Raw genomic sequence first — 24,422 nt, forward strand, 5'->3', positions numbered from 1 at the left:
AAATCTGTTCCAATATTTAAAAGTCAGAGGTATCCCATCTCTGAAACTTTGGTAAATATCTTTCTTGGCAGTTTTGTATGAATCAGCATATTTGCAGCATTTTGTTCAAAATCACACCAGTTACATTTCTGTGCAAATTGTCACTTCTAACATTTTTAGGAAATCATTAACTGTCATCAAATCATGCTTCATTTGTGCAAACTGCTACCTTTGTAACATTTTTGAACAATTCATGAACTCTGTCCCATGTTTGTACAAATTATCAGTTATGTAAGAAAAAAAATCAACTCTTTCACATTTTGAAATGAATCCTATCACATTAGTACTAATCATCAGCATTTTTCACCAGCATTGCAACATTTTTAACATATCATAACAAATCATTACATGTTTTCAACTAATTATTTTTCACATTTTTGTGTAATGGCACGGTGTTTTGAATGACAACATATGTTACCTCTTTCTCTGTCTGTAAATGTGTGTTAGAGGGAAGCCTGGCATTGCAGAGCTTATCATGTCTTACCTTTACCTTGCAGCTCACAGTTCAGATGGTTCAGTTTCCCAGTGATGTCCGTTAAAAATACAAGGGCAAGAATCCACTCAGTGTCCTCAAGCAGCAAGGTGTCTTCCCATTTGGAGTGCATCAACTGTTTGAGTTCGGCCAACGGTGACAAAAAACGCTGCAAAACTGTTCCCCTGCTGATCCATGGGGTTTCTGTGTGCAGTAACAGGTCACCATATTCAGCTGACAGCTCCTCCAGCAGCACCTTCAATCTCCTGGTTGTTTGGCTTTGGAGCCATTTATGATCTTCATGACACGAGTCATCACATGATCAAATCCGGCCACTTTTGTACATACATATGGCCTGCTGGTGAATGCTGCAGTGGTAATGTAGGAATGTTGGGAAGTTTGGATCTCCTCTGCATCGTACAATGAAGCCTGCATGCCGACCTGTCATGGAGGGAGCCCTGTCTGTCGTCACTAAAACAAGCTTTTCTAATGGTACATTTTTCTCCACGAAGAAACTTTTAGCCGCGCAGTAGATGTCAAAGCTGCCTTTAAGTCCCGGGCTTTTCCTGTCCGTAGTGCGCATACAGTCTATGTGTGCTAGCAGGTGGCTAGTTAGCATGGAAGCTTTGTGGCGGCTAAAGTCGCGTCTCTCCACGTTGTGCCGCTTTGCCGTCGCAATAGTCGCCCCGCAAATAGGACACATACATTTACCCTTCACTGTCGTGAAAAAGAACTCTTCCCCCCAATCATCGTGAAAATAGTGTTTTCTCTTTCACTTCTCTGTCATGTTTTGGGGGTAAAAACCACATCCAGCTTCCTAAGGTGTCTGCGCCTGGACGCTTCAGCAGAGTGACGTGGTGGTTGGACATGCGCAGTGAACTTTGACTCGGACAAGGTCAAAGTTCATTTACACGAAGACATTTTTGTTTAAAAAAAAATATATATATAATAAATATTTTTTAAAAAATTTTTAATTTTAAATTTCCTCTGCCTTTCATTGATGAAGAGCTTCTTCCGTGCTGTGTGACTTCAGACGAACTTCAAGAAGTTGGTTTCCAACTGTCCTTGCCGAACAAATCACATTTCTCCACAGTGACTCACTCATTTTTAAGGTCCCTGGAGGTCTGACAATGATTCCTGACACAGTAACAGATGAGTGCACAGTCATCTGGTGGGGTAGAAAGACGTTTCCTGCTGCGACCAGCTAGCAGTTTGGTAGAACCATGTTGGGCTTGTTTTTTCTTGGTGTAATAAGTGTTAAAAAGAATAAATAGAATTCAATAAAATAGTACATGCTGAATTTATATTTTTGTTTGGTATGGTAGTGATGACCCTTGAATAGACTTAAAAGGAGATTTTTGCTGAGTAAAATTCCTCTACTGAGATGAGAAATGATAAAAAATAGATTAAAAAAGGCCGCAAACTAGTCAGATTGCTGAAGTTTAATAAAACCTTTATTACAATATAAGCATCAAGAACAATATTTGGTACTTTAATGTTGGGTAAAAACAGCACAAAGAGGAATGTCAAGAACTCGCATCTCGGCTGGTGAGGGGAACGTTGGCTACATCGACCTCATCGGGTCACCTTTAAATCTCTGCGGTCGCGGAAACCACAAAGTGCTCAGCAGTCGGGACAGGTAGAAGTTTACACGTCCTAAAATCTCACTGAATCAACAAACACTACGCAGTCACTGCTCCTGTCACAAGACTTCACTCAACAGTGAAGAGGGCACGTGGAGTAAATGTGTTAATTGAAAGCACCAAACAGGCCTCACAATGCCTCGCCTGTTTGTCCTTCATTTGTCAGGCGAACAGGAAGACTGTAAGAGGTTACGGGTCACAGTTTAATTGCTATCAAACTCTAAAAGCAGCTTCACCACACTTGTAGGCAGTTGAATGTGGCAACACTGACGTTAAAACAGCACTAATGGATGAGACAGGAAAGGGAGAAGCTGACTTCAACACTGCTAGAAATTCCATTTCCTTTCTTTTTTTTTTTTTTTAACCAGACATACTTGAAGTAGCATGCAAGAGGGATAACATGATTAACACTGAGCAGGATAAGACCCTATTTAATGGCAAGCTTGTGTGGTCAACTCATAACCAGAGGCTCTCCAAAATCATGTTTTCTCTTGACAGAAATAATAGTGACATAATTGTGTAACAACAGAATAAAAAAAAAAAGTTCTGCTACTAGTTTTCACCATAGTTGGCTCTCCCAAAGAAGCTCTTTCACTGAGCAAACATTAGCGCGTGCTCTGAGGGATGTTTTAGGACTGAAAATCACTGAATGGAAGCAGCAATACTTTGGTTTTCTGAATAGCAACAAAAGCAAGGTAACAAAATAAAATGGAAAAAGTAACAGAACATCCTAATAAAATATGTGTCGCCATTTTAAAATATGGCTCACATGACTTCATTTGAGTAACTGGCAAAAGGTTTGTTGTAAAATGATACTATAAAAACAAAACAAAGAAATAGAACCGTGTGTAAATATATAAACATAACACTGTTTGAATATACTTTACTGTATGTATAAAAGACGATTCCAGATCCTCGTGTGGAACTGAAATAAAGATAGTGGCGAGCAGTAGGAGTCAATAACCAGACAACTTTCACACCTTTCCCATCTCTCTCTGGTCAAACTCAAGCAGTGGCTGAAATACCTGGAAGGGAAAAGAAGAGATAAAGTTACATAATAAACCCACACCAGGCCTCACAAAAGACCAGCAACTTAAGATAAACAAATCATATTATGCATGTATGTAACACTGCTGCTCCATTTATCTGTTAAAGTGATATTCTGTTTTACATTAATGTTCCTCACAGCGTCATTCAGATGTATAAGCCACAGTACATGGGTGATATTTGCCATACATGTGAGATTGGACAGTATATCAACTGACTTAACTTGTAGAAAAGCTTATTAAACTGTCCCAATAACTAAAAGTTTATTCAGGATTTCCCAAATACTGAAAATTCTATTTAATTGTGATCATAATTTAACTAACTTCCACAACCTACAATGTATTTTTATTGTAACACTTGTACCTGTTGCTGTATTTTGGTTGTTAGTTTAAAAATCAGGTCATGTCACACTCGATTCAACTTTACCGTCAGTGCACAAAGTCAAGTACTATCACAACAAAATCTAGTTTAGCATCTATAAAGAAGTTGAAAAGAAGCAATAAAAGCACATTATATGTAGTATGGGTCTATAAAGTAGGAACAGAATGAAGAAGAAGTATCCAAAATTCAGATTTTTACCAGCAGTAAAATGCAAATATCCATAACGGAGCTCAAAACTTCACCTGAGTATGACTGCTATGTAGTAAATTCTTCAGCTGCAGCTCATAAACTGTGAATCTGTACCTGACAGATTATCTTTCTGTTGTGAACAAAAGTACACAGTGTGACTTGCCATTAGATTGATAGATAGAAGGCATGAATGCTGTTCAACATGTGTAAATGCATGCAAGTCTGACTTCAGAGAGGTTCATATGGATCCTGCTGCTGTTTGGTACTGCAGGTATTTCATAAACCACGAGAAAAGACTCCTACAGACTAAACTCCAAACATTTTGTTAAGACCTGGATAGCATGTTTTATTTTTTATTGTGCTGTTATTTCACTGTCAGATTTTAATTTTAATGGACATTTCGTTTTTTAAATTTAGGTTTGAAAACTGTATCTTTTGCTCACTGGTGTGTTTCTTGACCATGTATAGTTTCCAACAAGTGGAAAAAACTCCCCAAATCATGTCACACATCCTGAACTCTGTCATAATCTGATGCGTACTTAACCGTTAAATAACCGAATGCAGTTCTGACTTGAAGTGACCTGAAGTGAAACAGAAATGTTGCTTAGTCTGACCTAATTAGATGATTCTTTCGGTCTTACGCAAAACTGAGCACAGTGTTCATTCAGACATGCTCAGTTGCCATTGTATGAAAACACGTCTAAAAGGGGCTATCTCAATTCAACTCAGTGTGGACTCCAATACACTGTATCCCCCACTGTTCATGCAGTGTGTCTGCAGTCAAGTACTTGTTCTTACCGTAGGGTTTTCACACATGTGGGGCATCTCCTTCGTCTTGCTTCTGCATCTGGGCCTGCATCTTGGCAATCATCTCCTGCATTCGCCTCAACTGTAGGAATGACACAAAAAAACAATATGTATAACAGGGAGCAACTTGGAACAAGAACAAGGGACATTTACAGCTGTATTTTTGAAGTAATATAGATGGCAGGTTTTCATTTATAGATTGTTTGCCTTTTCATTCAGTATATCTAACTGCATCATCAATTTATAACTGTCTCCAAGTTAGTCAACTAGAAACATCTGCTCCCACACTGAACGCCTCGATAAAGACTTTAGTTATGCATTGTGAGTTAAAGATAACTAGAACATCAATCATTTTTTACATGCTGACTGTTTCCAATATGTACATTTGACTGATAGGACAGTGTATGTGACGTTGAGGGAATAGGTTGGCATCTTGAGAAATACAGTGGTCCCTCGCCATATCGCAGTTCACGTTTCGCACTCACTGTATCACGGATTTTTAAATTGCATTTGGTGTTGCGGATGTTTTGCCATATCGTGGGATTTTGCAGTATGTAGGTATATATACTATATATATATTTATTTATTTATTATTGTGGCAGCTGCGTTGAAAACAACTCTGGAGAAAGGACAGCTCCCTATTATGCACCCTGCAACTGGCAGATGCTTTTATTTTGACATTTGAGAGCAGTATTATTAAAAATGCGGCAGGAAGTCATCAAACACACTTCACACTCCCGGTCCTGACAACATAACACTTAACAAAATTAGCTAGGCTGAATATTTAATCGAAATAAAATGTGCAGCGTACAATGCTGGGTGCTGATTGGCTCAGCAACCATAGCATCTGTCTCTTCTGTCTCTCGTATGTAGTAGCATTTTATAAATCCTTAAAATATAAATAAATAATAAAATAAATGAGGTCGGCACTTTCGTCTATCGCGGGGGGGCCCATTGTACATCTATTTGCAATATTAGTCCTCTCATCTAATTCCTGGCACAAAATCAAATGAGGCATTGGATTTTTCTGTTAGGAGAGCTGGACAATTGTCAAAGCATGTTCCAAATTTCTTTTGAAAAGCCCAAAAAATACTGCAGTCTGAAATATCCCACCTCAGCCTCCTTCTCCTGCAGGATCATATCCTTGTCCATTTCCTCCGGCTCCGGTCCCTTTCTGCGTCAGCAACACAACTACAGTTACTGTGATGCTTTGTATTACACAATCGACAGTTCTGCAGAATATGTGCAAACTAACAAAGTCATTATTAGGGTAAAAGCACAAGTCACAAAGGTTAAACATGTGCAATCATTTTGCGAGATTATTTATAAAGAATTATGAGTCAGCAGAGGATATGTATATGTCTGCATGAGTGCATGTTTTGAAATTTGAAGCGGCATTAAGCAAACATTACAAAAGCCACACTGAGAAAGTGAAAAAGGGGTCAGTGGGTTAGTTTGTCTTTGCAGAATGAAAGCTCACAAGAGGAAAGTGGGCATCTATAACAAATAACTACAGAGATGAAAACAGGGAGATTTAGGAAAGAAGCAAAAGTTAGGGGAACAGCGTTACCTCCCCCAAGATGATAAAAAAAACAAAAACAGTACCTCCAACAGTCCACTCATGGGATTGGACAAATCAAGACCAGCCAGCCATCATTGGATAGATGGCGAGGCAATGTGAAGACAGTAAAACCACTCCCTTATCCTGGGTTGGCTTTAGAAGAAAGTCTAAAACAGCCTTTGGGGTCTACATTAAGGGTTAAATGATGATAAACTCACACTATGTTAAATGAAACACACAGTGGTCCTGTGTAAAACCCGCAAACTACACATGCTACTCATCTACCTATAAAGTAACCATGAAAAACAATAACCCACTACAGCCCACAGCATTAAATTCAGTTCTACCGACTGTTTCTACGGCCCCACTGCTGTAGTTCACATGCAAAATGACGAGTTAGAGCTACTTGACTACAGAACTGATACTAGTTCAACAACATTGTACAAAAAAAGGAAATAACTCGAGATCCAGTTAAACAGGAACAACTCCTATTCATCTGCTCCTTGGTAGAAGTGTCCATGTACTCAACATGATTACTGTAGATTCTCATAAGAGCTTTGCTGTTTGAGATGGGGGAGGTGCAGAAAAGCAAGCTGACAGACAAGTACGTACGCAGGAGACAGAGGCAGAACGTAACCATGGGAGGACAACCTGCCACCCCGTTTGAGGCGGTCCGAGCGGAAGTTCTCGTAGTGCAGGTCCTGGGTTACTTCCTGTAGATCCTGCATGTGGGTTCTGTGAGGTTGTAGAAAAGTCATACAACAATGTATATACTTGCACAGACATTTTGACAGCTTCGGGCTCCACTTTTCTCCCTCTGAAGCAGGGACAGAGGCTGTCAGGTTTCAGAGAATTTGTTTTACAAAATAGTCCAATGCTAAACGCATCCTGCCAAACTACTTTGACAGTTTTACCAAGCTATTTTTTAAAAAATGTTCCCACTGCGTTTGTGGAAAACAGGAATAGGCTGCGTACACAGTTCAGTAGGTTTTTACAGTGCATATAGAAAGTATTCAGCTCTAAAGACTCTTTCATGTCAAAGTGGAAACAAATTTCAACAAAGTAATGCCAATTAATTAAAAATACAAAATTTAAAAGAAGAGACTATATAAATATTGACCTTAAAGAGTCTTTTTTAAAAATTCTGGTAACAATAAAGCCAATGGGGAAAACTTCCAAGGCAAGAGAATACTTTCTATAGGAATTATAACTCTCAATGTCACAATATTTCCATCACAATATTGTAAAGACTAAGTAAAGTTTTAGGTTATAGCTTTCTGTATCTCCTCTACCACTCACATCAGCATGGTCCGCAGCTTGAGGAAGTCGTTGTGTTCTGGATTCTCCACCTCCACGACTCCCCAGGGGTACAGGCGGCCCCTGACCTTCTTTCCTTTGGCCTCAATCTGCTGGTTGGATCCGACCACTGCAAATGGGATGCTGGCCTACACAAGCAGAGTAGTAGTTCATATTTCTGCTGTCATGCTTCAGCCAGCCAACATAAATAATTACTGTATTTCCTTAAATAGTCGTTGGGGCCTTTTGTTCACCTCAACTGCAGAAGGTAAGATGTTTGTTTTAGAGGCAGGTTTTTATTTCTAATTTCATCTGTTTGGTAACTATGACTGGTCACATTTTAGAACAAATCCTCTTTTAACCATTCCTGTTATCCTTGGTAAAGTTGTCGTGTAACTCTTTATAGAAACTCAACACTTAATGTAACGCTTTCAAATTAAAAGCCTTGTGGTGATTTATTGGACAGAAATTTCTTAAAAATGTTATCATAGTATTAAAATGATAGAAATGCACATTATGACATGCACACAGGACGCTTATCGTTATGCTAACATAACGATAAGGATCTTTATTAACGTATTAACTTGTGCCTCCTCCCAGCAAGGATGTAAGAGAGAGAAAAGCAGAAGCTGTGAAACGAGAAATCCTTTGTTTCGAGGCTTATCACCTGTATTATCAAACTGACACCCACAAATGTGCAGCATTTCTACATCACGCCACTTAATAAAAGACTTCCTTATAGGATACACCTGTGTTTCTCCGCTCTAAGCTCCTGCCAATGCCTTCTCTCTCCTTACTCCTTACGGTGCATTGAAGGGCCTGGAAGATCCTCCATGTTTCTATTTATTAATTTACAATAATGATCTCTTACATATTGTATGGTTTTATAAAGCAGTTTTTATTACATAGTTGTTATTTTTCTATTTACCTGTGGATAAGATATATAAATTACTTGCTAGGCATCTCAGTTGTGATTACTTTTAATTGTGCAATGTCCATGCAAAAAAATATACATAAATAAATAAATGATACAAAAAATGGTAGAGAAAGGATGATTTCCTGGCTAATGGAGGAGAAAGGACGTGAGGAAGTAAAGTTAGAGTAATAAAAAGCACCCCCAAAATTTAATTTTTTATTTTACCTTGTTTTTTGCCTGATTTGTATTTAGGGACACAGGACGCCGACATCCTTTATGAGACCCTGGTTATCAACTGGTTACCAGTTTGTTTTTGATTTTTATATTATGACACTTAAAAGAAATACTGAAAAAGATGGTATTAGTTGACTTAAAGTTGTCTGCTTTCCTCTTTGACAAAAAAATCTGCTCTGGTAGTTAAAAATGAATAAATAACACAGTTGTTTAAATCTTAGAATTCATTCAGGGATGAAACACTTAATAGAAAACAGAGAGGTTACCTTGAGGATCCTAGTTTGCTCTTTGAAGTCTTCATCTTCATCTGACTCAGCATCAGGAAGGTGATAGATCTTGATACCGTGCTCATCAATCTCATCCAGAATCTTACCAATACAAAAGTGACAAACAACAGTTATTGTCTGATATGGTTTCAAGTCAAGGTTTGACAGAAATAATAACAACAACATTTTGATCGTTAGCAATCATCTCATGTAGCGCTGACAGCGAACTTGCAGTATTTTTATACACCAGAAGACTAAAGCAATGTGATTAACCACTGTTTCCGTCAGGAAGTGTAAAAGTCCCCGAACAATAGGTAACTCTACTGTCCTCACCCTGCGTTTGAGCCTCTCCCTCTCTCTGAGGGTGAGTGTGTCGGCCTTAGCGATGACAGGAACCACGTTGACCTTGTTGTGAATGGCCTTCATGAACTGGACATCAAGAGGTTTCAGGCTGGATGGGACAGGAAACAGACAGAGGGGGAAAAGAGACAAAGAACTGAAGTGAAAATTTATGAAATGAGAGCAGATTAAATATGTTTAGTAAAATAAAGAGGACCTTGACGGTATAACTGAAACATATACAATATTTGTACAAGTAGGTCAATGTATAATCGAGGGACTTTTGAAGTGGGATATATGTTGCATACATTTGTATTAAAAGTAAAAAAAAACTAATGTTATTTATGTTCATTATGATCATGTCTTTACAAATTCCATAATTATTTATTATGGAAACAATCATTTATTAATAAAAAAAAAATGACTGGATATCACTAAAATGTCAACTAAATAATCATCCGCATTTAATAACAGCCACCTTCTAATTAGCTAAACAATAATAAAATGAGCTTATTCAAAAATTGTTTTGATTGTGTTCTTTTTATTGAGTTGAGATAATCATGACAGATATTTCTTTTTTGGCAATATATCAAATTTTACATGGAAAATAACAAACTGTATGTGCGTCTGAGAAATCACTTTCAACTAAGTTACCCATTACAAAAACACCTCTCAAGGAAGTGTGTTAATTCCAAATCACATGACCTGCTCCACATGACTGGCATGACTCCAGGGCTTTCTGAGTTATTTAATAAAAAGTAGTGTGTGAGTCAAGTGTGGATTTATGGCATGTCAACAGGTTTACTACAATACCTTCATAATATCTTGATAAATGACTTTCAATTTCTATTTTACTCAATTGTACATATAATATTTAGAAGACTCTTTCTCTAAAAATGCCATGTGGCGTTTGGTTATAGCATGTTTATTTTAGGCCTGAAAACAGCTAAATATCAACTACGATACCAATCAACTATGTTACAAAAAGTCCCGCAATTATAAATTGGCCCAAGTGCATATGGTGGAACATACCCATGGCCGAGTGGGGAGATAAAGTAGAAGCAGCAGTGAACTCTATTGTCAACGATGTGTCTACGATTTAGGCCGCTCTCGTCATGGAGGTAGCGCTCAAACTGGTCATCAATGTAGCTGATAATGGTGCTGAAACTGGATGGAAAGAAAAATATGTCACAATTAACGTACAGGATACATGCTGACAGCCCAGATGTAAAATACATTTTCCTGCTATCCTTAAGATTAAACACATTTCAACACACATATTCTAACTGTCCCAGATAACTGCATCATGTGAATGTAAAAATATCTCATCTACTCATCAGCTGCCACCATGAAATGATTTCATACCAGTCCTGGCTGTTGATAGCGTCACCGTATCCTGGTGTATCTACCACAGTGAGACGCAGCTTCACTCCTCGCTCCTCAATTTCTACCGTCGACGCTTCGATCTGAACCGTCCTCTCAATCTTTTCTATGGGAAGGAAAGATCAATAACAAAATATAAGGACAAGGTCAGTCCATGATTTATACCGAGCGGCTCTGTCAAAGATGAATGTGTTTATATGGGGCTTTTAATAGCACAGTAGTATTAAAGCACTTAGTGTGTCTGTGTTGTACCTGCTGCTCCGGGGATGACTCTTTCAGGATAAAGGTCAGTGAGGAAAAGGCTGTTGATCAAGGTGGATTTTCCAAGTCCAGATTCACCTTTAGACGACAGAGGAAATCATTCAGTTTTTATCTAAACTCGGTTCCTCAAAGGTATGAAGGCCTCATTTACAGTACAGCAGAGTAAGAAAATAAAAGATGTAGGCACACAAATAAAAAACCTGGATCAGAATAAAAACAGAAATATTAAAATCAAAGTCAGTAAAACCGTTCGAGCAGCAATGATTTAAAAACAAATGATCAACAAAAAGGAGAGCAACTAGAGGTAAATAAGATGAAATTAGAAACCCAAGTGGCCTTAAGGGTTAAAATGAGCTAAACTTCTGATTGTTCTGCAGGTTATTCCAGGTTTCATGTGCACAATGAGTAAAACTGTACAGACAGCTTGGACTTGAAATGTAATCCATTCATGTGAGTGTGTATGTGTGTGTGTTTGTGTGTGTGTAGGTGCCCAGACTGAAACAATGCTGCCAACACCAGTATAAGCAAAATAGATCAAACTGATGAAATAAATGAATATTGCCCTAAATAGATTGCTAAAAATTGCTCTGTCGAGTTCTGTAAACCTCTTCTGATGCAGAGTTCAGAACAAAAAGAACAAAGAGATCCTCACTCTGCTGCAGGAAACGAGGCGTCGGTCTGTGGCGCACACAAGGCCTCACGGAAATACACATCAACATGATAGTAAATCTAACTTCAGCATTAATCTTTCCCCAAACTGTCAGTTGGCTGTTTAGGTTTTTAGTTTGAGTCTAAAGCAATATTGTTGCCAAGTAAGAACTTTATTATATCGCAGTTTTACTCTGTTGCTATGCTGCATTCAAAGACACAGACAGATTTTGTTAAAATTTCTCTGCTGACATCATCTGATTATAGATAAACTGTACACTGATATCAAATTAAAACTTGCTGCACACAAAAAACGTAGGATCCTCAAAACTCTTCAAACTTTTCTCACATTTTAACACACAGTTTTAGCAGTGTTTCAGTATACCAACAGCAGGTGTTAAAGAGCCCATATTCACAGGTGAGTAAATGCATTTTTGGGTCCAATAAAATATGCTTTAAAGTAAGTTTAAAGGGAAAAAAACGCTTTACTTCTCTTGTACTGTATATTGCAGCACCTCCTATCGTCTGAAATGCTTCATTTTAGCTCCTGTCTCTTAAAGGTGCCCTTCCAGAAAATACCCCTGAAGGGACAAATCCCAAAAAGTATAATTCGGGCTCTTAAAGCTACCATAAGCACAGGATGCGCAACGACAGCAACAATCAGAATCTACTGATTAAGTCGGGGATTATCTTTTAAATACAAACTTGCAGCCTGATTCCAGACCTTTGGATTGACACCCACATGTTTGACTTGTTCAGCGACTCTTAAAGAATTAAAAGATCTGCAGGGATTTCGTTAGTTAGTGGCGCCCAGAGTTAGGACCAGAAAAAAAACTGAAATAGCATGCAGTCACTACGCTGCCCACTGCTGGAACCAGGAAGTTGGAACTTAGATTTGCCCCAACTGTGGCCATTTTTAAGACTAAACCGAAGACTGTTGTTTTTCCACTGCTTTTAAGTAAACAGTGTTATTAAGTCTGATGTAAACTGCCTTATTTTTTTTCTCTCTATTGTATTGTACATTTGATCGCTTACATGCTTTTATTTTTCTCCTCTCTTGTATTTTTTAGCCATTTTTACTCAATCAGTTTCCATTATTCTATAACTGTGTGCACTTAATTCAGCTTTAATTTTTATTCCATGCTTTACTTCATTTTTCAGTATTTTTTAAAAATGTAATTCTTGATCTTTCTTTTGTCTGTAAAGCACTTTGAATAACCTCTGTGTATAATAAGGAGCTACATAAATAAACTTGCTTTCCTAATATGAATTACAGTCAAACAAAATAGCAGCTGTATGACAATCAGGCCAAGAGACATTTACATCAAACAAATGTCTTTTATTTAATATTACAGATCCACTTCTCTTTCTCAGAGAGCCAAAAAAATCACAGCAGGCATTTAAAGCAACAACATTTCAGTAGCTACTTGGAAGTCACAAGTAACTACTTGTACTGAAATGTAGGACTCCTTAAGTCTCGTGGTCACATTATGGATGCTGAGACAAAACAGCTGCTAGTGTGCTTTTCACAGGAATGCTGCTACTGTGGTTCCCACCAAGGGCTGCGTCAAAAGATTTACAAAAGGCTTTTCTACATCCTGAACTGGCAATTTGCCCCAACATCTTTTACGGGAAACTTTCAGAATGTAGGTTCAGGTGCACAAGGGAAAGTGTCGACCATAGAGGAGAATAATGATTGTGACTGTCATTGTCACCATTATTATTTCTATCTGTGGAGCAGAAGTCGAGCTAGCTAATCATACAGGAAAACGCTGATTTATTTAAGAGCCTAGGGTCAAGCAGAGGGTTAAATAAGCACTCGATGAGTATTCTTGCAGCAGAAAGACAAGCAGGCCTCACTGTCCACTGTGTGAATCAGTCCCTTGAGGCACACAGGCTACATTCCTCTCTGGTTTATTTTAAAGCAGAAGGATGAGCAGCGTTCAAGGGAGCTTCTACCCTCCCCCCTCTAACCAACAGTCACAAAACTCACATCAAGAGTTTACACCGCCGCTGACGCCAGCTGAGCAACTACACAGATGTGCCGTGAAGCTGTCAACTGATCAAAAAAGCTTCACGCAAGGCAAGATGCACTCATGAATCACACAAACACAGAACAATCAGCTTAGGTATAGAAGCAAACAGTTGGCAAATAGTTAAGTAGAGCAGATATTTAAAAGCAAGAGCCTATAACAGCAACAACTGGATATTCTTTAGGCGAATATCCAAGATCCCACCATAAATTTCTCCCAAAAGCATAAGCCAAAAATCTAAACACATTCCGCGACGTCCATGTTTAATCTTCCTGTCTCGCTTGAACCATGTTATCACTGAAATACACTATCATTTTCCAAAATAAACAGCACCAGCATCTTCTAACGGCAAGAAAAAAAGAGACAAAAAGTGGGAATACACTCACCTACAACCATAAGGGTGAACTCAAATCCTTTCTTTACTGACTTGCGGTGAACCTGATTAGGCAGGTTGGCGAATCCAACATACCCTGGGGTCTCAGGGTTGGTGAACTGGCCCTGCTGTAGAGGAAAAAAAAAGAAAAGGAGAGTCATGACCTTTACAAAAAACATGTCTGGTGATGGTAAAACTTCGGATGACAGAAGGTGGCTTTTAACATAATTACTACTTCAGTTCAAACAGTTTTTTAAAAAGATAAATCAGGGCTGAGATGAACATAGTTTTGGTGGCTGAAGCTGAAATCACTGAGGAGACATCTGTTCACGAACAAACAGGGTATTCAAAAGAGCAATGAGAGCCTCTGCAGTCTATTTGCAAAACACCCTTCCACCTCTCCATCAATCCAGTTTATGGTCCTTTCCTTCACACAGCAGGTCAGAGCAACACATTTAACAGCCCCTGTAACCGTGCTAAACAGCAGTAAAATAAAACGTCTAAATTCTTTATTCAGCATGCCTTTCAGTCCTGTAAAATGCATAAACCCTCCATTGTTTTCTCCTTTCAGCAAAGGTCAAGACTGATCAGTTTGATAAGCAGTGAGCCGTTACACTGCCTTTGGCCCTTTCAAACCACATAAAGCTTTGTCAGAGAGTTATGAGGATGACGAGCAGCAACCCGAGAGTGTCTGACATACATTCACAGTAACAACACAGATTTGTTCTGAGCATAACAATACATACATGAAAAACTGAAGTTATAGATTCAAAACAAAACCAGATAATCAACGATGAAGCAATGAAAGGTGCATATCAGCAATACACAATCTTAACATCTCATTCTAAATAAAGGGAAGCCACTGAAGCACAGGTAGGAATCTTGTATTACAGCATACCATGATGGGTTCAGATGGAATATCTGGCTTATACTTTACATGCAGCTTACCTTCATTTTGTCGGCCTGAGACATTTTTTTCTCCTTGTTTAAACCTGAAAAGATACACAGTGAGATGCAACAACAACCACTATGGGAAATCAATTTTCCTTCACTTGTGCCACATTCTAAACTTCTCTGACAAACAGTTAATTCATGCAGTCACATCCTTGCAGGCCTCACAGTCAGTGTGAGAGGCAGGAAGTGTGCTTCGTGCTCAGAATGGCTTGTCACAGTGTCTCACCACAAAACACTCTTTTCCTGCTTGTGTGGCTGCAATACAGCTGCGTCCCACGACAACGCTATGATTTCAGGATAAAGGATTAAGCCATGCTTATACTGTTATATCCTATCAGACCTATAATATGGAGTATGCATGTTTACTACTTTGTTGCTTGCTTTTGTGTAGTGAGGTGGTGTTTTTTCAAACACTTTAAATGATCTGAAACTCTCAGAAACACACCCACAGCTAGAGGCTGAAACCACCTCTTTGTATGACCGAGCCATATATAGTAGTTTATTGTTTCCAGCTGATTAGATAAAAGTGTGCACACATTAGTTGAGAAGCTCGGTTGAGTTAATTCAAGGAGCCTAGAGTTACCACAGAAATGTGAAACGCTAACCACAATGAGCATTAAGCTAAGCTAGTTTTCTAACACGGTGATATTAGCTGATTAATTAGCGGGCTGGTAGCTACTTTAATAACAACCAAGCGTCTAACGGACAGCACAAATCAACACTATTTACTAAGCTAACAGCTCAGGCTAGCAGCTCAGTCAACTAGTGAGCTTAGCATAGCGTCAACCGTTAACTAGCCGAGTAGCTTCTCCTGCTGGATGTTCACTTCAGCAGCTAACGTTAGCGAGGTCGCTTTAACACCGCGATAAACACAGCGACGAGACACTCGCTCATAAATAAGCGATGAAGGGCTTGAAAGAGCGGTGTTACCTTACAGCGTGTCCGCAGAGAGGATGGCGTAGACGGTGGTACGGAGGGACTAGCTGCCGATGAACAGCGGACTTGGCGGACACCTCAAATTCTTCAGATTCCGGTGCTGCAGCTTCCTTTAGCTCCGAGACCACAATGCACTGGGCGAGATGTGCAGCAGCACTGAGCCACTGTGGCTGCAGGAGAGAACAATCTCAGTGAATATAACTGCATTTAAAACTATAAACATCCATTTCTCGGTTTATATGCTAAACAATTAATCGACATATTTATTGAAAAATAGCCAAGAGCAATATCCAGATGACAGAAGGTGCAATATTTTGATAAATGTAATAGTTTTTAATAGAATAGAATAGAATAGAATAGAATAGAATAGAATAGAATAGAATAGAATAGAATAGAATAGAATAGAATAGAATAGAATATCCTTTATTAGTCACAGCAGCAAGTTGACAGTAAGAAAAGCAAGAAAACACAATAATAAACTAAAGAAGTGATAAGATAAGATGAACTTTATCGATCCCTTACCAGAGAAAACTCCATGTTACAACAGCTGGCAACAGCTAAGGCATAAAGAAGCAAAAGAATTACAAATTAAAGCTGCAAGCAGCGTTGGACGGGTCCTCGCATCCATGCTCGTCGTCGAATCCACGCACGTCCACCAGGTGGCGCTGCGACCGAGAGTGTATATTGGCCTATGGATGTGATCACGTCCGCACTCTGATGACACATATAACGTTTCAGGCAGATCGGACCATGTCCAGGCTAGTTATAGAGCTTTTCCTTCTATCCACCAGGTGGCGTTATGACTGTGGCTGTATTTCAGCATGTGAATGTCATCAGGGCGGGACTCTGATCATACATGTAAAGTTTGAGGCAGATTAGAGTATGTTTAGGGCAGTTACACAGCAGTTGATGTGTCATGTCGAAGCATCAAAGTTTGGGAGCCTGCCATGGCCACGCCCTCAGACTTTTGTGGAGCATTTTGATAACTTTTGATCACCCATGCCTGGAGTACATCCTGGCTGAATTTCATATCTGTCGGTGTTACCCTGTTTGAGTTGATAGCTTTTCAAAATGTCTAAAAATGACCCAAAATTGAAGGTTGGTGTTAAATTCTAGAAAGAAGAAGAAGATTAAAGAAAGAAAATACATAAAAAAGAAGCAATTAAATAAATGGGAAAAAGTTAAGACAATTAAACTTTTATAAAGTATGGGGGGAAAAAAGTAAGAAATTAAAGAATTGTATTTAATAAATAAACAGGAAATTTGTAAATAAGTGTTGTAGTCTTTTGCAGTTAATTGATGGATAGGCGTAGTGAGAGACAGCCAGACAATGGGGTAGAAATAAGAATGAGAACAACTAATATAGCACAGGGTTGCAAGCGGGAATCGAACCAGGGCCTCAGCATTGAGGACCAACTACATGCGTCAGTGGCTTAACCCGCAGAACTATATGATCACACATTTTGGCTGTCAGCAAAGGTGTATCAATCCAATAGAAAGTCTAGGGGTAGGGTTCGGGTTACAGAGGAAGGTCCTGACAGTAGCAATGTACCAAAAACATGGATATAAAATTATACATTTTTTCATAATTTAATATTAAGTCACACTAGCCAAAAAATTCTTAGAATAAAGTTGGGGTTTTTCCTTCAGCCGTTGTGGTTGCACTGTACCTTTAGGTTATCTAGATCTACAACGGCTGAAGGAAAAACCACGGATTAATTTCTCAGAATATTCGGCTGCTTAGTATTAACATTAAAAATATTTATGTGTAATATTAATTACCCTATTTTTTTCATTACAACTGTAAGGACCTTCCTCTCCAACCCTAACCCTACCCCTAGACTTTCTATTGGATTAATACACGTTTTCAAGACCAGAACATGTGTGGTCATGTAGCTCTACGGGTTACGCCTGTGATGTTCAGGACTCATTCTTGTATTTTACACTCTCTGATGTTTTCTTTTCTTCATGTCTAGTGTGTGAATCATTTCTGGTTTGTCTCTTCAGTGTCTCATGTGGCCCTGCAGCTTCTCCTCCTCCACCTCCTCCTGAAGCCTTCATCTTCTTCATCATCAGCTGCTCAGTGACTCTGTTGGACGTCTCACCGTGTGGCAGCAGCTCAGGTCAGTGGTGAAGATCCTCTTTATCAGCTCCACACCCACAGACGTAGTGAACGCAGCGTCTGTTGTTGTGCTAATAAGAAGCTGCATCTGAGCAGCAGCAGCTCTGTTCACTCCAGCCTCAGTCACACATGGAGTCAGAGCAACACTCTGTCAGAGCTGATTCCTCAATGTTAGATCTGATTAACCTCTCTCTAGTAACAGGTTATGTACCACAGGCTTTTAAGGTTGCTGTAATCAAACCTTTACTTAAAAAGCCCACTCTAGATCCAGATGTTTTAGCCAACTATAGACCAGTTTCCAACCTCCCATTTCTCTCCAAAATTCTGGAAAGAACAGTTGCAAATCCGCGACCCTAGTGAGGATTAAGCGGTGTATAGATAATGGATGGATGGATGAACAGTTGCAAATCAATTATGTGAACATTTACAAAGGAATAGCTTGTATGAAGAGTTTCAGTCAGGCTTCAGAGTGCATCATAGCACAGAAACAGCTCTGGTGAAAGTTACTAATGACCTTCTCATAGCGTCAGATAATGGACTGGTCTCTATACTTATTTTATTGGACCTTAGTGCAGCATTCGATACAATCGACCACAAACTTTTATTACAGCGACTAGAACATTCTATTGGCATTAAAGGGACAGCACTGGACTGGTTTAAATCCTACTTATCAGACAGGTTCCAGTTTGTGCATGTCAACAATGACTCTTCTGAGCATACTAGGGTTAATCATGGAGTTCCTCAGGGTTCTGTCTTAGGACCAATACTGTTCACATTATACATGCTTCCCTTAGGCAACATTATTAGGAAGCACTGTATTAATTTCCATTGTTATGCTGACGACACTCAATTGTATTTATCTATGAAGCCAAATGAAACTAATCAGCTAGCTAGACTGCAAGATTGTCTTAAGGACATAAAGACCTGGATGACCTATAATTTCTTACTACTAAATTCAGACAAGACTGAAGTCATTGTATTTGGCCCCAAACATCTTAGAGAATTGCTTTCAAAGCATATAGCTACTCTGGATGGCATTACATTGGCCTCCAGTACTACTGTGAGGAACCTCGGTGTTATCTTTGACCAGGACATGTCCTTTAACTCGCACATAAAACAAATCTGTAGGACTTCCTTTTTCCACCTGAGAAATACTGTGAAAATCAGGAACATCCTGTCTCAGAGTGATGCAGAAAAACTAGTCCATGCATTTGTTACTTCTAGGCTTGACTACTGTAATTCCTTATTATCAGGTTGTCCCAATAGCTCTCTGAAACATCTACAGCTGATCCAAAACGCTGCAGCCAGAGTACTGACGGGAGTTAGCAAGAGAGATCAGATTTCTCCTATATTGGATTCTCTTCATTGGCTTCCTGTTAAATCTAGAATAGAATTCAAAATCCTTCTTCTGACATATAAAGCTCTTAACAACCAATCTCCATCATATCTTAAAGACCTGATAGTACCATATTATCCTAGCAGAACTCTTCGCTCTCAGACTGCAGGCTTACTTGTTGTTCCTAGAATCTCTAAAAGTAGAATGGGAGGCAGAGCCTTCAGTTATCAGGCGCCTCTCCTGTGGAACCAGCTCCCAGTTTGGGTTCGGGAGGCGGACACCCTCTCTATTTTTAAGACCAGGCTTAAAACCTTCCTTTTCGACAAAGCTTATAGTTAGGGCTGACTGGGGGACCCTGACGGGGTATGCTTGTGTTTTCATTTGCACAACTGACTTCCCCTCTTGACGTCCCTTAGTTCTGCCCCTAGTTATGCTGCTATAGGCCTAGACTGCTGGGGAACCTCTCTTGATGCACTGAGCCCTTCTCTAACTACCTATGTATTTACTACATATACCATTATTGCATTACATTCACTCTGTTTCTTTCTGTGTCCTTTCTCCGAGTGTCCCTGGTCCCAGAGCTGGATGCTTCAGATGTGTGGCTGTGTTTTATGGTCCTTGTGTCCCACCCCCCACCTCTCTATCTCTACCCCTCTATCTCTACCTCTACCCCTCTATCTCTACCTCTCTACCTCTTCTGTCCCTCTCAACCCGCCCGGCCAGCAGGCAGATGGTTCCCCCCACATTAGAGCCGGGTTCTGCTCGAGGTTTTTTCCCTGTTAAAAGGGTGTTTTCCTTGCCACTGTCGCCTTTTGGCTTGCTCTGGGGGTCAGGCATATGGGTTCTGTAAAGCGTCTCGAGACAATTTGACTGTAATTGGCGCTATATAAATAAAATTGAATTGAAAATTGAATTGAACTGAGAGCTCTCAGCAGTTTTCTACCCATTTAAGAACAGGACAAACCGAACAAGCTGTTGTATCGATTTGTCCACGATTTCCTCTCATGTGTCCATTTTAAGGAGTTTGCAGTCAACCAAGGCCGACTCAGAATCACTCCCACCGGGAAGATCTGTGAAGGAAGGTCCACCCGGCTGGTCCAGAAGCTCCGGTCCAGCAGAGCAGCGTCAGGATGGAGACGTAACCGGGTGAGTTAACTAGAGAGGCGACACATTCACATAGAAAATCCAACAATTCCTTCTGTTTTTACAGTTTGTGACTCTGGTAAATGGTGTCATTTTTCAAAGCTGGTGGGTTTTGGGCTTCACAGATTGAACCTAAATGCTTTTCTTAAACAAACTGCTGAGCTGCTGCACAGTGAAATGTTTGAGTGGAGCTCAGGATGAAAGCATCAGAGCTGTTTTACATGTTTTTATGTTCAGCTAATATCATTTCCTCTGGACAATGTTTGTGGTGTTAGAAGTGGACGTTTGTAGGGAGTTTTCAGTTGTAATACTTAAATGCATAAATATTTGCAGTGGTGGTTTCACTGCAAGCATCTACTGATGTCACCAGTGAAGTAAATAAAAACAGCATTTGTTGAACTTTACGCCTCTCAGTGTCTGCAGTTAGTTTAGCTGAATCAATGCAAAGATATTTCTATTTTTCTACATGACAGGAATGTCAGTGAAATCCAAATGCTAAGAATAAACAAGTGATCTGCCTGGTCACAGATCCCACTTTAATCCAAAATAAAGACTTTGCAAGGAAATGAACTTGAAATATGAGCCACCAGTAAAAGTTGTGATCAGACAGAAGGGCCTGTATTTTATCTTTGGAGAAGTTTAACATGTAAGTTTGTGCAGCTGATCAGTGGTGAGGCCTGTGGATGACTGGAGATGTGTGTGGACACTTAGACGAAGCAGCAAATGTGTTGAAAATGAGTTGTCTTCTCAGAGTCTTGAAGATGTTTTGTCAGAGCTAAGAAAGAAGTAAGAGATCCTGCAGGTGATTGTTGAGTGGTGTTGAGGAATTTGAATGTAGAGGAATAGCAAAGAGATTTTGAAGATATTTAAGCCATAAGTTGTATTTTATTTGTTTGCTGTTCTCTCCCATTTGTAGTGAAGAGAAGTGATTTGACATGAAGAATGTGATTTGTGTGGCTTTGAAATTGTGTTAAAATGTAAAAATGAGTGATGAGGAGAAGAGTGTGACTTTTTAGTATTGTGTTTTTTAGCGTGTTCTTTAAAAGTTGTAGGTAGATTATCTTCTTTTTTTGATTTTGTGGATTGTTTTTTTTTTCTTTCAGTGTTGATGTCACCGCCTTGACAAATAGAAGAAAAGCCTGTATTTGGGTATGTAGGACTGGTAGTCCAGAGGTAGTGGTGGTGGTTTGGAACCTGGAGAGTACAGGTTTGATCCCCCACCCTGCTCAAGCTTTTTTTTTACATTTGGGCAAAATTTGCCAAAAATCTTTTCGTGCCTTCGTGCCTTCGTGCCTTCGTGCCTTCGTGCCTTCGTGCCTTCGTGCCTTCGTGCCTTCGTGCCTTCGTGCCTTCGTGCCTTCGTGCCTTCGTGCCTTCGTGCCTTCGTGCCTTCGTGCCTTCGTGCCTTCGTGCCTTCGTGCCTTCGTGCCTTCGTGCCTTCGTGCCTTCGTGCCTTCGTGCCTTCGTGCCTTCGTGCCTTCGTGCCTTCGTGCCTTCGTGCCTTCGTGCCTTCGTGCCTTCGTGCCTTCGTGCCTTCGTGCCTTCGTGCCTTCGTGCCTTCGTGCCTTCGTGCCTTCGTGCCTTCGTGCCTTCGTGCCTTCGTGCCTTCGTGCCTTCGTGCCTTCGTGCCTTCGTGCCTTCGTGCCTTCGTGCCTTCGTGCCTTCGTGCCTTCGTGCCTTCGTGCCTTCGTGCCTTCGTGCCTTCGTGCCTTCGTGCCTTCGTGCCTTCGTGCCTTCGTGCCTTCGTGCCTTCGTGCCTTCGTGCCTTCGTGCCTTCGTGCCTTCGTGCCTTGCTTATGGGTAAATCTCCTTGTTTTCCTTTTTTCCAGGATCCATCTTTGAAGTCCAGTCCAATCCAATCCATTGACACTCCACACCACAGACCACAGCCTTTCCACAAGGTTCCCAGCGGGGATTCGAACCATGACCATCCACATGACAGACACACACTCTCTGTGTGAGCTATCTGTCACACAAGGTCCCTGGTGGAGTTTGTTGGAATGATGGTTGCAAGAGGTTGTCATGCAGCCAAAGTGTAAAAAGAGCCTTGAGCTGGATTCCAACCAAGGACCTCCTGGATGAGAGGCAGATAACTTACCACTGCACTATCCTTCCTACTGGGTGTAGCTGTTAGTTTTCGTAAATGATGGTACACAAAAGTATTAAGGAAGTGAAGATAATAAAGGTACTAAGGTACCGGGGAGGCAAAAAACTTACCTCTATACCACCTGTCCTACAAGATGTTGCTCTAACTTTGCTTAAATGATGCTATCAACTAGTACTGGCGCAACCAAACGACAAATAAAAGGTGTGAGTGGAGATCTGAATCATGTCAGGTTTGTTTCTGAGACTGAATACACCTGATCTCATCTGATCTGTAAAGCTAAGCAGGGTTGGGCCTGGTTAGTATTTGGATGGGAGACTACCTGGGAATACCAGGTGCTGTAAGCTTTTTACTTCTCCTCACAACCTGAACAACACACTGCTAGCGACAGCTATCAACTAAAACCTCTTGGTTTCTTTATTATACACTCTATGAGGTGGATAAGCTGCAGCTCATGCTGATTTATTGCTGCTTCAGGTTGGAGCCAAAGAACAAAGGCTTCACCTGTTGGAGCAGCTGATGTCCTGCAGCCTCTTCACCACAGAAAGCCTCTGACAGCTTCAATTCTTTACACTCTGACTGCAAGACACCAATCACATAGGAACATTTACATGTATGGAACAAAGAGCTGAGCTGACACTCAACATATGTTTGAGCATTTATTGATAAAGACATTCAAACATGTCTAGAGATAGAACACCAACGCACGGTGTAAGAAAGGTCAGAACATACTTCACCTGCTCAGGAAACTGAGGTCCTTCGGGGTGCAGGGAGCAATTCTGAGGACCTTTTATGGTTGTGTGGTGGTATCAGCCATCCTGTATGGACTGGTCTGCTGGAGCAGCAGCATCACGGCTGCAGACAGGAAGAGACTAAAGAAACTGGTTAAGAAAGCAAGCTCTGTCCTCGGCTGGTGGTAGACAGGAGGATGATGACAAAGCTGTTGTCCATCATGGAGGACATCTCCCACCCCCTGCAGGAAACAGGACCATCACCGGCAGCTCCTTCAGGGACAGACTGCTTCACCCACGATGTTTGAAGGAGGTCCTTCCTTCCTGCAGTAGTCAGACTGTGTTCAATCAAGCCTGCTCCCAGTAGTTCAGATCACCCATGAAGTAACTGCAATAAAATGTAAATAAGTCAATATGTGCAATTTCACAGTTTTTTTTTTTTCAAGCATTTCTATTTCTTCTCTAAGGAGAAAGCATCTATTTATATCTGTGCACTGAGTGCTGCTTTTTTTTTTTTTTTTTAACTTTTTTTCCTATCTGCTACTGCCACACTGAAAATTTCCCCACTGCAGGATCTACCTATCCATCCATCTATCTATGGTCCATCTACCTCCCTACCTATCCATCCATCCATCCATCCATCTATCCATCCATCCATCCATCCATCCATCTCTCTCACAGGTGTGGGGGTTGATTCACCTGTTCTCAATCACCTTAATCCACGAAGGCCCGGTTCTTCATTCTTCCGCTCTCTGCCAGACCACAGACTTTGAAACCAGAACCTTTCTCCTACAATTAGTCTGGTTTCCCCTTTTTGTTTTCACCTTGGTTTAGTTATCCTTTCTGTGTTGGTTTTAGTTTCATTCGTTAAATAAACTCCTTGTAATCTTTGACCTGTGTCTGCAGATGTCCTGTGACACCAATGATCCCATCTGATATTTAGCATGTTTTTAATTATTGGTCCCATTTCTTTAAAAAAAAAAAAAAAAAAAAAAAAAAGCCCCCTGAAATCTGAGCAGATAAATGAATGTGAAACTACTTTGGGTCTGCTGCAGCTGCCTCCCTCTGATCTTGTTCCTGCCCACAGCACAATCTGATCAGTGAAACACTGAGGGACAACTTCAGCATGTAAAACATAAATAAGCAAAGGCTGCAACTCGTGATTATTTTAATTTTAACTTAACTTTATGTGCTGTTCAAAAACTTTA

At 40.2% G+C, this 24,422-nt stretch overlaps 1 protein-coding gene and 1 long non-coding RNA gene across 6 annotated transcripts; one reads left to right on the forward strand and one right to left on the reverse strand.

Moving 5' to 3' along the window:
• Positions 1 to 1,947: 1,947 nt before the first annotated feature.
• Positions 1,948 to 15,926, reverse strand: septin2 (septin 2). 3 transcript variants are annotated; one of them, XM_023295021.3, is made up of 13 exons: positions 15,773 to 15,926; positions 14,837 to 14,880; positions 13,902 to 14,016; positions 10,826 to 10,912; positions 10,556 to 10,679; positions 10,223 to 10,357; positions 9,185 to 9,302; positions 8,852 to 8,953; positions 7,439 to 7,584; positions 6,752 to 6,874; positions 5,692 to 5,752; positions 4,570 to 4,660; positions 1,948 to 3,179 (listed from the first exon to the last, which is right to left on the reverse strand). In XM_023295021.3, the coding sequence occupies exons 2-12, from the start codon at positions 14,858 to 14,860 to the stop codon at positions 4,580 to 4,582; spliced, it is 1,116 nt and encodes a 371-aa protein (XP_023150789.1). In that variant the 5' UTR covers positions 14,861 to 14,880; positions 15,773 to 15,926; the 3' UTR covers positions 1,948 to 3,179; positions 4,570 to 4,579. The 3 variants fall into 3 exon arrangements, with proteins under 3 accessions (XP_023150789.1, XP_023150790.1, XP_035797292.1); XM_023295022.3 differs by having other exon boundaries at positions 6,791 to 6,874; positions 15,773 to 15,925; XM_035941399.2 differs by having other exon boundaries at positions 15,778 to 15,886.
• On the forward strand, positions 15,093 to 24,107 carry LOC129349873 (uncharacterized). Of its 3 annotated transcripts, none has more exons than XR_008603053.1 (4): positions 15,093 to 15,194; positions 17,786 to 17,901; positions 20,257 to 20,382; positions 22,209 to 24,107. It is a non-coding gene; the product is annotated as an uncharacterized LOC129349873 (long non-coding RNA). The 3 variants fall into 3 exon arrangements; XR_008603054.1 differs by lacking the exon at positions 15,093 to 15,194 and adding an exon at positions 21,483 to 21,528 and having other exon boundaries at positions 17,558 to 17,901; XR_008603052.1 differs by lacking the exon at positions 15,093 to 15,194 and having other exon boundaries at positions 17,565 to 17,901.
• Positions 24,108 to 24,422: the final 315 nt, after the last annotated feature.

Source organism: Amphiprion ocellaris, chromosome 10 (assembly GCF_022539595.1).
Source record: "Amphiprion ocellaris isolate individual 3 ecotype Okinawa chromosome 10, ASM2253959v1, whole genome shotgun sequence".
Classification (NCBI taxonomy): domain Eukaryota; kingdom Metazoa; phylum Chordata; class Actinopteri; family Pomacentridae; genus Amphiprion; species Amphiprion ocellaris.